At 36.4% G+C, this 14,148-nt stretch overlaps 1 protein-coding gene across 2 annotated transcripts in view; it reads right to left on the bottom strand.

The window, feature by feature from the left end:
* NFX1 (nuclear transcription factor, X-box binding 1) overlaps window positions 1-14,148 on the bottom strand; it is a 55,967-nt gene that overhangs the window by 18,029 nt on the left and 23,790 nt on the right. The window contains exons 8-13 of one of the 2 annotated variants that reach the window (XM_004677722.2): window positions 13,582-13,681; window positions 13,281-13,498; window positions 7,709-7,806; window positions 4,560-4,590; window positions 1,313-1,395; window positions 382-490 (exon numbers count right to left, since the gene is read on the bottom strand). In XM_004677722.2, coding sequence (XP_004677779.2) covers window positions 382-490; window positions 1,313-1,395; window positions 4,560-4,590; window positions 7,709-7,806; window positions 13,281-13,498; window positions 13,582-13,681 — 639 coding nt within the window. The remainder of the gene's footprint in view (window positions 1-381; window positions 491-1,312; window positions 1,396-4,559; window positions 4,591-7,708; window positions 7,807-13,280; window positions 13,499-13,581; window positions 13,682-14,148) is intronic. The other variant, XM_004677721.2, reaches the window with a different exon arrangement.

Here is a 14,148-nt window from a genome sequence, read left to right as displayed (position 1 = left end):
ACAAAAATTAACAACAACAACAGTACATGAGTTCTAAAACCAAAAAGTTTGAATCTGCTCATAAGACCAGAGAAAAGAGCCTGCTGAGGAGAGAAACTGGGTGAATATTTATGAAACAGATAGTAAAAAGAGGCAGCCATTAATGAGCCAGACCCCATCCTAGAATCATACCTGCTCATATATCAAATTTTATACATTCAAGGACAATATACTAGGAATAGCTTAAGAGAAAAAAGAAAATCTCATACGAAATACTAAAATTTATTTCAGTAATCCATACCAATCTAATCAAACCAATCTCTCAAAACATATTATGCCTGAATTTCTAGGAAACTCTTACAATAACATATACAGTATATGTACAGTAACATATACACTCACTGGCTTGCCAGCATGTCTGGCAATTCCCACGATGACAAGGTTCTTCACATCTATGAAGGCCACAACGGAGTTTCCTTCCACAAATCAAAGGACACTTGTGCTCCTTATCCTAGGAAAAGAGATTTCTACTTGTTTACAAATATCTCCAATTTATATACTTTATAAACAGCAAGACTAATAAAAAGAAATTTCACTTACTGGATGAAGTGCTATGTGGGATTAGCTTCAAAATACTCAAGGCAAAGGAAATAGGTGAAAATGCAGATGAAACTAAAGTAGTCTTGAGTTGACCACTGCTGAAGTTGGATGTCTACGGGACTCACTCTATTTTTATGTATATTTAAGTCTTTAAGCCTTCAAATACTGTTTTACAAATAAGTTCTGATATACTGTATAATTTCATCATCCTTCACCTTGTTATATAAATGACAGATACACCTACATAGGAGTACCTGAGTATATAAGCACTCATGCTACTGGTACCATTATCTTAATTAAACCTATGCAATAACACAGTATTTACTGACTCTAATCCTTTACTTTATTCTACAGAAGTGAATATTTCAGATGTAAAGTGTACTCCTTTCAGAAATGCTACATTTTGCCTACTGACCTGACTAAGAGGATACAAAACTTGAAGCCTATCTGTGCTGTGGGTCAATGCATAATCTCCTGTAGGGGACTGTATGCTCAGGTATTGGTCTTGGGTTCTGGGACCTGAGGCCTTCTATCTTTCTGCTTTATCTTCTTCCACAGCACCAGTGGGTGACTTCTCAATCTGACTAATGCTTAAAATGGCCCTACTTGCCTCTCTGGGCAACCCTCTGCTGCTCAGGGGCCCTCCCCAGTGGCTTCTAAATCTCCGCTGCATTCCAAATGGCTGAGGCTTTCAGAATGTAATCTGATCAGACCTAATGACAGGTACACTCACCACACAGCATATCTCGTTACATTTATGTCGTCCACACAATCGTTTCTTATTACACCGCTTGTCACACATAAATGTAGCATCTGCTGTGGCCAATTAAAAAGAAAAGGCAAAGGTATGAACATTCATTTAACAAATACTTGAGTGACTTCAGGCTGAAAAAATATAAATGGAAATGTAATAATGTAAATAGGTAGTGATGGTGAAAAATGTATATTAAATATTATAAATATTACAATCTAATAAATGCACTAAATTTTTTTTTAAGACTTGTTTTCCTTGCCAGATTGTCAAAAAATAACAAAAGAATACATGGTATGGGTGAAGGTGTGGATAAAAACACACTCAGTGAATGGGAATATAAAGTTTTGGAGTACAAATATAGTGTGTATTTATCAAAAATAGAATTTTGGGAATTTTAAGGAATCGTTCCTACAGATACACTTCAAATGTGCAAGGCCCCTAAAAAGCATAAGGAAAATGAGAAAAACATTATTTTGACTTTATCAAGTTAAATGCTTTTGTGCATCAAACAATAAACTAAAAGATAACCTATGAGAAAATATTTACAAATAATTTTTCTAGTAAAATATATAAAAAGCGGGTCTCCCTGGTGGCACAAGAGCACTATGAAGCTATTAGCAGCTACTTCAGTGTTTGATCCCCAGCAAGGAAGCTGATCCACATGGCACAGCAGACCTCTCTTGTCTTGCCCACTACTTCCCTCAGCAGTGTACTCCAGGCAATCTACCTGTTCTTTGGTGAATCCTTTCACCAAACCCCTGCACTGAACCTCTGGCCTATACCCCAGCTCTAGTATGCATAGACAAATAAATCTTTACACACGCACACACAGCTCTCACAATCAACAATAAAGACAACTCAAGTTTTAAAAATGCGCAAAAAGATGCCGACTCTTTTCCATAGGCATTATATAATTGTCCAGAACATAGAAAAATGTCCGAAATCATTAGTTATTAGGGAAATGCAAATCAAAATCACAACGACCTATCACTTCACAGCCACTTAGAATGACTTTAAATTTAAAATAAAAAAGAGGGGAAGTAACAAGTGTTGGAGAAGAAACCGAGAAATTAGATACTGGTAGTGAATCAGTGGTGGAAGTAGGAAGGGAAAATGGGGCAAAGTTGCATTCTCACTTTATGTTGTTTATTTATTTACTCTAAAATTAAAGGCATATTGATGCTGCAATTTTTCTAGTTACATCTTCACTAACCAAAGTTTTTGCTGTGGTTTTAAAGCAGACATTTCTAGTTACCTCCCAAACAAGCAATTCCATATCTTCTCAGGTTAAAAGATTCTTAATTTTGTTGAGAATTTGGGAGCCCAAGTGTGCCTCAGTTCCAGAGGTGAATGTTGAGTAATCTAGCTTGTTATGGTGTTCCTTCTCCTTGTGAGTAAAGAGTTCAGGAAGGAGTATGTGATACAAAATATACTGAGAATCTATCAGGACCATTTTTCTTGCTCTTAAGATGGAAGAGAAGTTTAGGAATCACCGTTTTTTTAGATGTTGCTGAGTGAAAAGGCAAAGTGTGGAGTTGCTAATTTACACTCACAAGGTAAAAAACAAGAAAATCACAGAGAAGCTGAATTATAATCTTGTTCACTGACCTTTCAATTCCCTGAACTTGTTCTGCCTTCAGACTTCCTGTTATATAAGATAATAAAACACCCTATTCCTGATGTCACTTTTCCTTGGATTTTCCCATGCCTGTAAGTCAAATGAATCCTAACCAAAACATTCTTCCTGATGAGAATAAGAGTTTTTATTTTTTGTAAACATTTATCTTCTATCAACTTCATAAAAAGGTTTTGAGGTAACTGTACCCCTATGTTTATTGCTGCTTTATTTACAATAGGAAAGACATGGAATCAACCCAAATGCCCAAAAGTAGATGACTGGATTAAAAAGATGCAGTACATATACACAATGGAATATGACTCAGCAAAATAAAAGAAGACAAACTCATGCCTTTTGCAGCAACATGGATGGAGCTGGAAGGGATCATACTTAGTGAAACAGCCAGAAAGAAAAAGAAAAATACCAGATGGTTTCACTCATAGCAGGAGTATAAAAAATAAAGAATGGGTGTGTGTGTGTGTGGGAGGGATAATAACGAACAACTATATACTAGAGACATTTTATGGGGGTGGAGTGGGGAATGGGATCAAAAATGGTGGCGGGGAGTCCATGGGACTATGGTGATGGCACTCGGGTGATTTAGTGATGGGAAACCCATGGGGATTACAACAGATGGAAAAAGGCACAAAATGATGTAAAAATAAACTATTATATTATTTAAAAAAAATTTAAGGTAGCTTACATAAAAGACAATATGGTGGTTGGCAAAACAAGGGTTGAACCACAACAGAGTAGGATGTCAGGGTCAAGGGCAAAGGAAGAAAAAATATTCTTATCTCAAGGTAAGGGAGGATGCTGGCTGAATCTGTCCAAGGATCTAACATCTATTCAAGCCTTACAGGGATCAAATATCAGTCACTGTGTAAAATATTGGCTTTATTAGCTAAAATATTGGCTTCATTTTTTTACCTCCACTGCCCTTACCAACATTTACCAAAAATCTCAAACATAATAAAAAAAGACAGAGGAATAAACACTGTATGATTTCACTCAAAATAAATGAACAAAACAAGTAAGACAAAAACAAACTTTTATAGAATATAAGACCAAATTAGTGGTTATCAGAAAAGGAAAGGCAGTAAATTTGATAAAAGGGGTCAACTGTATGATGAGGGATAGAAATGAACTTTTACTAGTGAATTTAGCGTAGCATATATAGCTGTTGATTTACAATGATGTATACCTGAAACCTTCTATGTTATAATACAGTGGTACTTACATAAAAACCCAAAAAGGGGGAAAAGTTAAAACAATGTCATAGTGAACATAGATTTGTTAGAACCTAACAAACTTAGATTCTATCATTAGTTGCTTTTTCACATATTTTTCTTCTCCCATCTATCAATTTATCTTAAGTTTTTTTTGATGTATTTCAAAGTAAGCTGTAGACATTAATTTATTTCCCCTTAATTTATCAGGTTTTATTCACTAGAATTGAATTTATGATTATTTTCTTTTTAAGGAAAATTACATACAATGGAATACCTAAGTTTTAAACTGTATTTTCACCAAATTCTGACATATAAACAACCCAACCCCCTATCAGATTATAGTGCATTCACCCCAGAAATCTTTTTCTAGTCATACCTTCACTTTTGAGACTGGTGCATGGAAGTTCCTATGGAAAAAGAAAAGAAATAGCAATTATATTAATAATAAATAAATTACATAGTATAATGAAACAACTTACATATTATAATACTAAATGTAACAATTATCCCAAAGTAGCCTGTACTTCTTAAGTAGTTTATCACCAAATTCACCTGTCTGGAGTTAGGTGAGCACAGTCCCTACATTAATATACTTTGCTCACAATAGGACCCCAAGTTTACTGACTTTTTGTGTAAATATAACAGTATTTGTGATATGAATTTTTGGACATCTAAACTCACAGCAGCTAAGAAATTACAAAATCTGAATGGAAAGAAGGGCTGCGAAAAGTATGCAAAGACTGCCAGGCAAGGATACTGACAGAAAAAGCCATTAAAAGCAGATGTTAGGACTGAAAATATGTAACAGCTTGGTATCATTTAACACAGGGGGAAGCAGTTCTATACTCAAGTGCTGCCACTGGTGAAATGGCAGTAAGGTAGGATACAATGGTCCTTTGGCACTTAAAGTTTTATTACAGTGGTTTCAATTATGTGTGAATGGTTCCAAAGGCCTATCATATGTAATTTTGCTGAGGCATGATCTGAAAAATACGTGGGAGAGAGTCGGAATGTAGAAAGCAAGTCAGTCACATGCTGGGGCAGTGAATCTGACTACCTGCTTAACATCTACAGCTGAATTTGGCTTTGATGTCATTTACTGATTGCCATAGACAAACTAGCAAAACGATAATAACATTCTTAGTGAAAATGACTTTGAGAAAAAAGGGGTAGCTACTGGAGTTGATAACAGATTTTAAAAAGTCTAAGAAACTGAAGCTTCTCGTGGAACATGTTTGAGATAAATTAATGAGTTGTCTGGATTTGAGGATACAAAAAAGTACCCCACATGTTCTGTAGAGATGCATTTATAAAGATATACAGCATAAATGATTCATAAAATTGTTTGAAGTAGCCAATTAATGCAAACATTGCATTGTACAGAAATGTCATGGAGAGGTCTTATATTGGTAGAAAAAGGCAGAGTTCCCATAAATTCCTAAGATAAAATGAATTACCAATAATTCATGACAGTATTCTTTGTCAACAGGTAGTATGAGATAGTAAACATGTCTCAAAGACTCCCACCAGAATGATTAAGAAAACAACCTTTAAAACTTTATGAAATAAGGCCCTCCCTGGTGGTGCAGCGGGTTAAAGCACAGCACTGAGAAGCTAAAGCCACTTCCACATGAGTTCGATTCCCGCCTGCCCCAGAGGTGACCACATGGCATGGCAGACCTCTCCTGACCGGCCCGCTGCTCCCCTCAGCAGTGTACTTCGTGGATCTGCCTGTTCTGTTCCCCACTCTGTCTCTGGTGAAGCCTCTCACTGCCCCTGAGCCTCTGGTCTGTACCCCAGTTCTGTATGCACAAATAAATAAATCTTTAAAAAAAAAAAAACCTTTATGAAATAAATTTTATTATCTAGAAAGGTCCATCCCATTACAGTAGACATTTCAAGAAAAATATGGCAATGAGATATGAATACTAGCATTTTTAAGAGATTGTTCACTTTGTCAAAGGTTTTAACAGAAATCATACTGCTGGTATTTTCAAAATAGTTGCCTTGCACCTACATTAAAAATAGTTCTACTGTATTCTACCTTTCTCTCAGAACCCCTACCATACATGCTCACACGTCTGTCTCACATACACAGCACTACTTTTACATTTTTCCCTTTTGTTCTAATGCTTAGCTATTATGCTAGTTCCCAATTCATGGATGATAGCCTTAGAATAACTTGCAACTTGGCTGCCACTACCCAAGACCTGGGGCTGTATTTAACAAATAGAATCAACTACTCAGAATTCTGCCTCCACTCTAGCCTATAAATGTGCTGAGAGGAACTGATAAGACCAGAAGCAGGTCAGAGAGCAGGACAGAACAACCCTCAGTAAGTGCCACAGTTAGATTACCCTAAAAGTTCCCCAAGAAGGATGATTCTTCCAGTTATAGAAACAGGAATGGGCACTATTTCCAAGAAGGTTAAGATGCTCCTTTTATATTACAAAGTTCAATGAATAATACTGGAGCAAGAAGTAAAAATCAACAGAACATTTGTGTAGTGAAGCATTAACCTTAACCAGAGAGAGTTCTGGCCTTTGTCATTGGCATCTGGGAGATAATCTCTAAATCTTGGACTGTTATGCCAATAAAAGTACTGTTTGCCTGAAACCTTAGGTTTAATATGATTTAGGTGGTTTAATATAATTCAGATGGCTGAATATGATTTAGGGTATAGGGCAGTCACACTGACAGTCTCAGCGTAGGGCCTCTGAGTCACATGGTATCAGTAGCCCTCTAGTGGGACATGACCTCAGGCAGTTAACCATGCCTCCATGATGGAGCCCCAATGAAAACTGAACACCCAGGCTTGGATGAGCTTCCTTGGTTGGCAATACTCCATGCCTATTATCCCATATGGATGCTGAGAAAATAATGCTGTTACCACTCCACAATGAGAAGATAATGGGAAGCTTGTACCTGGTATTTTCTTAGACTGCTCTAGATGCTGTTATTTCACAGTTAGCACTTTCTGGAACTCTACTCTGAGTAGAGCTTCTTGTCTTTCATTTTAATCTAGACTCTTTCCATGATAAACTGTAACCAGGCATACAACAGCTTTGAATGAGCTACGTAGGTCCTTTAAGCAAATTATCAAACCTTGAGGGAGGTCTTGAGGGAGAGGCCACTAGACCTGCAGTGAAGGTGGTCAGGTGGATTGTTCCTATTCAGCAATTGTCTAAACTCTTACAGTGGGTGTCAGCAGTGAACACCATCTTGTGGACTGTGTTTCACAGAAGAGTTGTGCTCTTCTCTTCCACTGTCTATCATTACACTTACATTTGGTAGAGTTATTTGTATGTTTGCCTTATCTCTATTACTGGCCTCTGGGTATTCAGTATTGAACCCTACTCAATGCCCATCCTACAACAGTCTATAGAAGGTATCACTGGCAGGACTGAATGGATCATAAACTGTACGATGGCAATAAAACTGAACTTACTGTGATTCCTTCCCTCCCATAATCACCAATTTAAAAGGCATCTGTGCCAACAACTCTAGCACTGCTTAGGAAATTACCTTTGTTCTGAAAGAGCATCTGCAGGAAATAACTGATGTGCGAGAGCATGGTCCACAGTCTCCTTCATGGCAGAGCTTTTCACAGGTATGAATGAAATCTTTAATAAAAATGAAAAGAGCTGGGAATGAAAATTGTAACTACTTATTTTCAGACTCCCCAGCCCACTAGCCACACCAGTCTTCCACCTCCTATTCCCAACTTTAGAATCAGAGTGTAGGGAAAGAAGGATGTGGTAAATGTCTCGTTCCCATCTTCCCTTTATTCAGCAGTCTTTTCTCTTTTTGGTGAGGACAGGACTCAGCACTGGTCATTAGAATACGCTTTGGAGAACATGATATTTTGCCTAAATCAAAGAACAGATCTTCTCTTCTTATTTAGGTCTCAGGTTATTCTTGGATCTCCTTAGAATTGTAGTCATGGGTGCTTTTACTAAAGTACTGCTGTCTGAAATTCAGTTGGAGACTTAAAAATTAATAGAAATCATGATCTATGACCTCATTGACCAGAACTCTTTGAATACTTAGTGATTAGTGTCTTGACATTAATTCTGTTGCAGTGAGTTTAGGATGCATCCTATTCAATCTTTCATGGACCCCTCAGAGTTTTATGACTGCTATTTTCATGACTTATTTTCTCCCCAACCTTTTACTTTCAGCCTAATTGTATCTTTGATTCTTAAGTCTGTTTCCTGAAGGTTAATATATAATCAGATTATGTTTCTTTTTTTTAGTTTTGTTTGACAATTTATGCTTTTTAACTGCTTAGTCCACAACATTATTACCAATACAGGTGAATTTATGTTTGCTGTTTTACTTTTAGTTTTCTGTCTGATATCTCTTTTGTTAATCTAATCTTCTTTGACTGCTTTCTTTTGCATTACGTGACTATTTTCTAGTGTAACATCTTTTTTCCATTCAAGTTATTTTTTACTCTATTTCTTGGAATAATTTCTTAATGGTTACTCCAGGGCTTACAATTTATACCTTATCAGCATCTCCTTAAGATTTAACTAACTTGGCCTTCCCTGGTGGTGCAGTGGGCTAAAGCACAGCACTGAGGAGCTAAAGCCACCTCAGCATGAGTTTAATCCCCATCCCAGAGGTGACCCACATGGCGTGGCAGACCTCTCCTGACAGGCCCTCTGTTCCCCTCAGCAGTGTACTTGGTCGATTTGCCTGTTCTGCTCCTCACTCTGTCTCTGGTGAATTCTCTCACCACCCCTGCACATCTGGCCTGTACCCCAGTTCTGTATGCAAAAATAATTCTTAAAAAAAAAAAAAAAAGATTTAACTAACCTAATTCCAGCGAGATAGAGAAGGCTTACTCACATTAGCTTTACTTCCTCTCTTCTTTTGTGCCATTACTCTCATATTATTGTGTTGTTGGAAAAGTTATGACTCAATTTTTCTTTGAAAATATAGAAAAAAATGTGTCATGACTTTCAACAACCCAATTTAACTATAGCAGTACACTGTTATAATCATTATTTTACAATGGGATCTATTAAAGCAGAGAAAAAAAATAAAGTATATATTTTTAGTTTGTTATATTTATCTTATTTTCATTTTTGGTTTTCTTCATTTGTTCCTGCGGATCTGAGTTACCATATGGTATCACTTCCTAACTCCAATACAACTTTGATGCCACCCATCTGTGCTATTACTGCCAGAGATATTTCTTAATGTTATAGGCTTTAAAATATATATACATGCTGTTTTATATAACTGCTTTTCAAAACAGTTGAGAAGAGAAACATTCAAGTACATTGTCTCTTGTAATCATATAATTACCCCTACTCTTTAGTTTTTCGTGAATTTACAATTGGGTTTACTTGCTTTCAGTTTAAAGAACTTCCTAAATTTAGTTTACTGCTAAGTAAAGGTGCTAGCATTGAATTGTTTTTTTAATCTTTGTTTTTGAAAGATAGCTTCACTGTATATTAGATTCTGGGTAGGCAGTATTTTCTTTCAGCACTTTGAATGTTAAACCTTCTGGTTGTTTCTTCTTTGTTTCTGATCAGAAGCAAAGGACTTACAAGGACTCCTTTTATATATGATGAGCCATTTTTCTCTCTACTTTCAAGATTTCATCCTTGTCAATGGCTTTCAGCATTCTTCTGTGATTAAGTATGGATTGCTCTGAATTTACCTTATTAGCTTGTTGAGCTTCTTGGATGGGTAGATTAATGTTTTTCAGTAAACCTAAAGTTTTCTGCCATTATTTCTTTGAATATTTTTCTTTCCTTTTCCTTCTGCTCCTCTCTTGATTTCCTTCTGTTTCTCTCTTGATTTCCTTCTGTTCCTCTCCTACTCATTACATATGTTAGTATGTTTAAAGATGTGCCACATATCTCTTAGGCATTGTTCATTTTTCTTCATTCTATTTTCTTTTATGTAATCTAGCAATCATTGACATGCATTGATCCTTTTTTTCTCTTAAGATATGCAAAGATTTTTAATGTTTTTTTGTTACAATAAGACAAAATATTAGTGAAAGCAAAACAACTTACCAGAATATAAAGACCTACATGAGTATCACTAATAGAGAAAGGGACTGGTTTCACATTACCAGTAATTTTTCTCTTCCATCACTATGTGATATAAATCAAAACATACCATGTGCTATTCAGTTTTAAAAGCACAGATTTAAACAGTGTTTAAAAAAAACCAGCATGTTTGTGCACAGTTATTTTATATACAATACAGGAATGGTGAAGGGGAAAACAGAAAAAACTATATTATAGTAGTTAGGATGTGGTCATTTGATCCTTTTTTCTATTAGTTTTTCATTGCTTGCTTGATTATTTGTTAGTTGACTAGGCTATTTTAGTGACTATTTCCCCCAAGGAATGAAGCTGCTGGTGGCTTTCTGAATGACAGTCTTGCCCATGCACCCTGAGATGACAGAGGTTCCAGAGGACTGACAGTCTTCTTTCCTGATGTCTTTGTTAAGCTACAGACACCATTTGGGATTGAACTCAGCCTTGAGGCATACTGCTGGATTATTACTCTATTGGTTTTTAGTAATGCCCTGGGGCATAAAACTCAGCAAACTGGTCCAATGTAATATAAACAGAAGTAATCTTTAAACAAGCCTGTGAGGTTTATTCTGACTCCAGGAGGGCTTGCTCCTTTTTTAATTATCTCTTTACTAGGTTATTTCTGGTTAATTAACTACTCTTAAGAGGAATTATAGTTTCCCAAAAGGACCTTAACTTAAACTTCCCATTTCAAAGACCTTAACTTAAACTTCCCATTTTAAGGAGTACTTTGGAGCTCTCTTTTTTTATGGACTCTTCCCCTAGGAAACATCTTGATCACTGTTCTAAGTACTAGGTGACAATAAACACTTGTTTTTCTTGGCTTGGAATGAGCATGGAACCTTTGCCTTATAACTGAGCTGAGGTAAGAGTGATAGGGATCCCAGCATTCTCTCCTGTTATGACTGAGTTAGAAGCTTCCCATTATGGACAAGGCTATGGGGAGGAAGGGGCCCTGACATTTCAGCTGTACTAACCAGAAATTTAGCCTCTTCAGCTTGGAGTTGGAGAAGATAAAAAATGCTAGTAGCTTGCTTCTCCACTGAGATGTGATAACACTTGACTGGAAGCTGAGAGTGGAGAAAGTGTCTTTGGGTAGGCTTATCCTGAGTAGAGCTTTTAAGGGAGGTTAGTAGAGAGGGGTACAGGTTAAGTAGTGCTTTTTTAAAAAAATAGTTTTCTTCAGTTTCACTTGTGAAACTGGGTAGTGAGTTCCACATACACCCTCACGCTACCTAGGTTAGGGTTAGAAGTGCTAGGGTTCGGGGAGCTAGGGTTAGAACTCCAACTAGTCCCTGACACTATAGCTATACGTCTGGATGGAAATTTCCTACTGGATGAGATATTAAAAGAGCTTAACAAGCTTTCTATAAATAAGTCAGTTTGAATAAACTTTAAGGAGTTTATTACCACTAGTCATGTGCTCGTCTTTTGAGTTTCTCAAACCAACTCAGTCTAGTTCCTTAAAAGTTTTCCATGACTGAAATTCTGCTAAAGTATGGTGGTTTACCCCCAATCCCTTGACCTACTCTCATTTCACCTCCAGGTCTGTTCATTCTGAGTTAGTGTGCTTCTCTTGCTCAAGTCCTCCAGCATTACCCATTTATATTTTCTCTTTACCTCACAGCCAAGATATTTTAGCTTCAGGTAGCATTTCTGGTTATTATATATGAAATTCTTCCAAAAATGACCCATAGGCTTTCTGAAAAGGGAAGACCCTATCATCCTTGATTTGCTCTCCATTTTGCAAGGTTTATCTAAAAGTACATTTTCACTTTATCTAAAAGTACATTTTCACATTAGTCACACAGACAATTATCAGTAGATAATTGATCTTCCTGATGCAGTTATAACACATATAAATGTATGAGAAGAGAGCATTTCTTCCCTATACATCATCTTAAAGTCAGATTGAAAATAAGATTTAGGAAGGGTGCTTCTATTGTTTCCTGCTGGCACCTGGAAGAAATGTGAATTCTATATATTTGATAAAAATGGAAAACAAACTTAAAAGATGCTGGATTTTCCATAGTTTGTTATAAGAACCTCTCTTAATCACACATTACCCTCTTTCATTTTTCTAACACAGAACCATAAAACAATCAAAAGAGAAGTTTCAAAACTGTACACACAAATTTTCTTAAGTAATGCTTCAGAAAGTTTCATGATCTCAGACTATTACTCTTGAGCTAATTCTAACTACCTTTTTCTAGTTTCTATATCCAAGTGATCAGAAGCCATAAGTCAGCAGGAAAGCAATGGGTATGCTAAATTAAGCACTGCCAAGAAAATAAACAACAAAAAACTTTTAACAAGTCAATAAAAAATTCAAACTATACAAAGGTAAGGAAAACTGCCATGCTGGAGATCCCCTAAGCAGGCCCTGTGGGTATCATTGTTTTCTATATAAGACAGCTAGAGTTCAGGGAAACAGTGACTCTGAGTCAACAAAGGGAAAGAAATTATCTAGAGTAACCTCTATTTGAGTAAAGAAAAGAAAGTAAATTTTAGAAAAATGTCCACCCAAAATGATGCTCAGAAAGTACTATTGTCAGGTAGATGGAAAACTAAGCTATTAACGACTGGTCCAAATGTTTAAGAACTGGTCCAAAGTTTAAGAACTAAGAATTTTAGTTCTTAAACACTCACCTATAATTATCTTAACATGTTCCTATCATATGAAAATGTCTTAAATTCTTGTTGAATGCTGAGCGGTAGTAAAAGGATATCTGATATTCTTATGAGTGTAAGAAATTTTTCCCTCACAGAATAGTATCACCACAATTAATCTTAGTTAGCAAGAAACGCCCAAATCTGAAAAAGAAACTGGGTAAATGTGAATTTTAACAACTATGCTCAAAGGAGGAAAGAAAAGCACTCACACAAATTTAATCTGAATATTTAGAAAAACCTCTGCTATAACTAATTTAAATTTTTCCAAGTATTTTGCCTATTACTACTATGCCTAAGTAGTCATTATAGCAAACATTTACATTTATATTTTTAAAGGTAACTTTATGCCTACTAGTTACCTAAGGAACCACAAGGCAGAGGCTTGCCGCACACTTTTCCACATGAAGGGACAGGATCCATGCATGTTTTCCGAGCATTACTTCCAAGTTCTAATAATTGGCTGAGAGGAGTTTGGCCACAAGGGCAACAGCGCACCAACTGGGGGAGTCGTGGGCATGGCTGGCAGGGCTGAGGGTGGCACACTTGAGAACACATATGGTTCCCACACTTCAAGTCCCTGTTAAGGAAAACAACAGACTATTATATAATTGTTGCATAAAATACAGCTTTATTCTAACTGAGATAAGCATAAAGCCTTACTTGCCACATATCTTTAAACAGCTAAAGTCCCCAAATCCATCAGATTTTCCTGTGTCTGTTCCACATAACACATCTCGGGAGGTACTGCCACAGTAGCATACTTGAAGACAATTTCAAAAACAAAAGATTAATAACCTGTCTTGGTTCTTAAATACTTCAATCTATAAGAAAACACAAAATTCTAATGATTATTGTTGATCAGACACAATAATAAGTTTATACAGTAGTTCTAAGACCTTCCTAAGAGGTTCATCATAGGAAGAGTGGGAAGACCTTGTTAGATTTTGTCAGTATCTTGAAATGCTTCTACTCAAATCCCAAAAACATTAAGTGAAACAACTCTTTAAACTAAGACACTACTAACTAGTTGGTCCATAAGGCCATCCATGGTTGAAAACCACAAACCATGAGACTACCTGGGGTTTTCTGGAGTGGTTAGACTAATTTGGAGGCAGCAATGGAAGCTAAGCTGGTAGAAATGGTGGATGGGCTAACCTCCACCCCCATCCTTACTCCAACCCATGTAGCACGGATTTAGTACTTTATATACTGGAAGTCACATAAAAT

Source organism: Condylura cristata, unplaced genomic scaffold (genome assembly GCF_000260355.1).
Source record: "Condylura cristata isolate star-nosed mole 26May11 unplaced genomic scaffold, ConCri1.0 scaffold00006, whole genome shotgun sequence".
Taxonomy (NCBI): Eukaryota; Metazoa; Chordata; class Mammalia; order Eulipotyphla; family Talpidae; genus Condylura; species Condylura cristata.
This window is presented reverse-complemented; position numbering and strand designations above follow the sequence as displayed.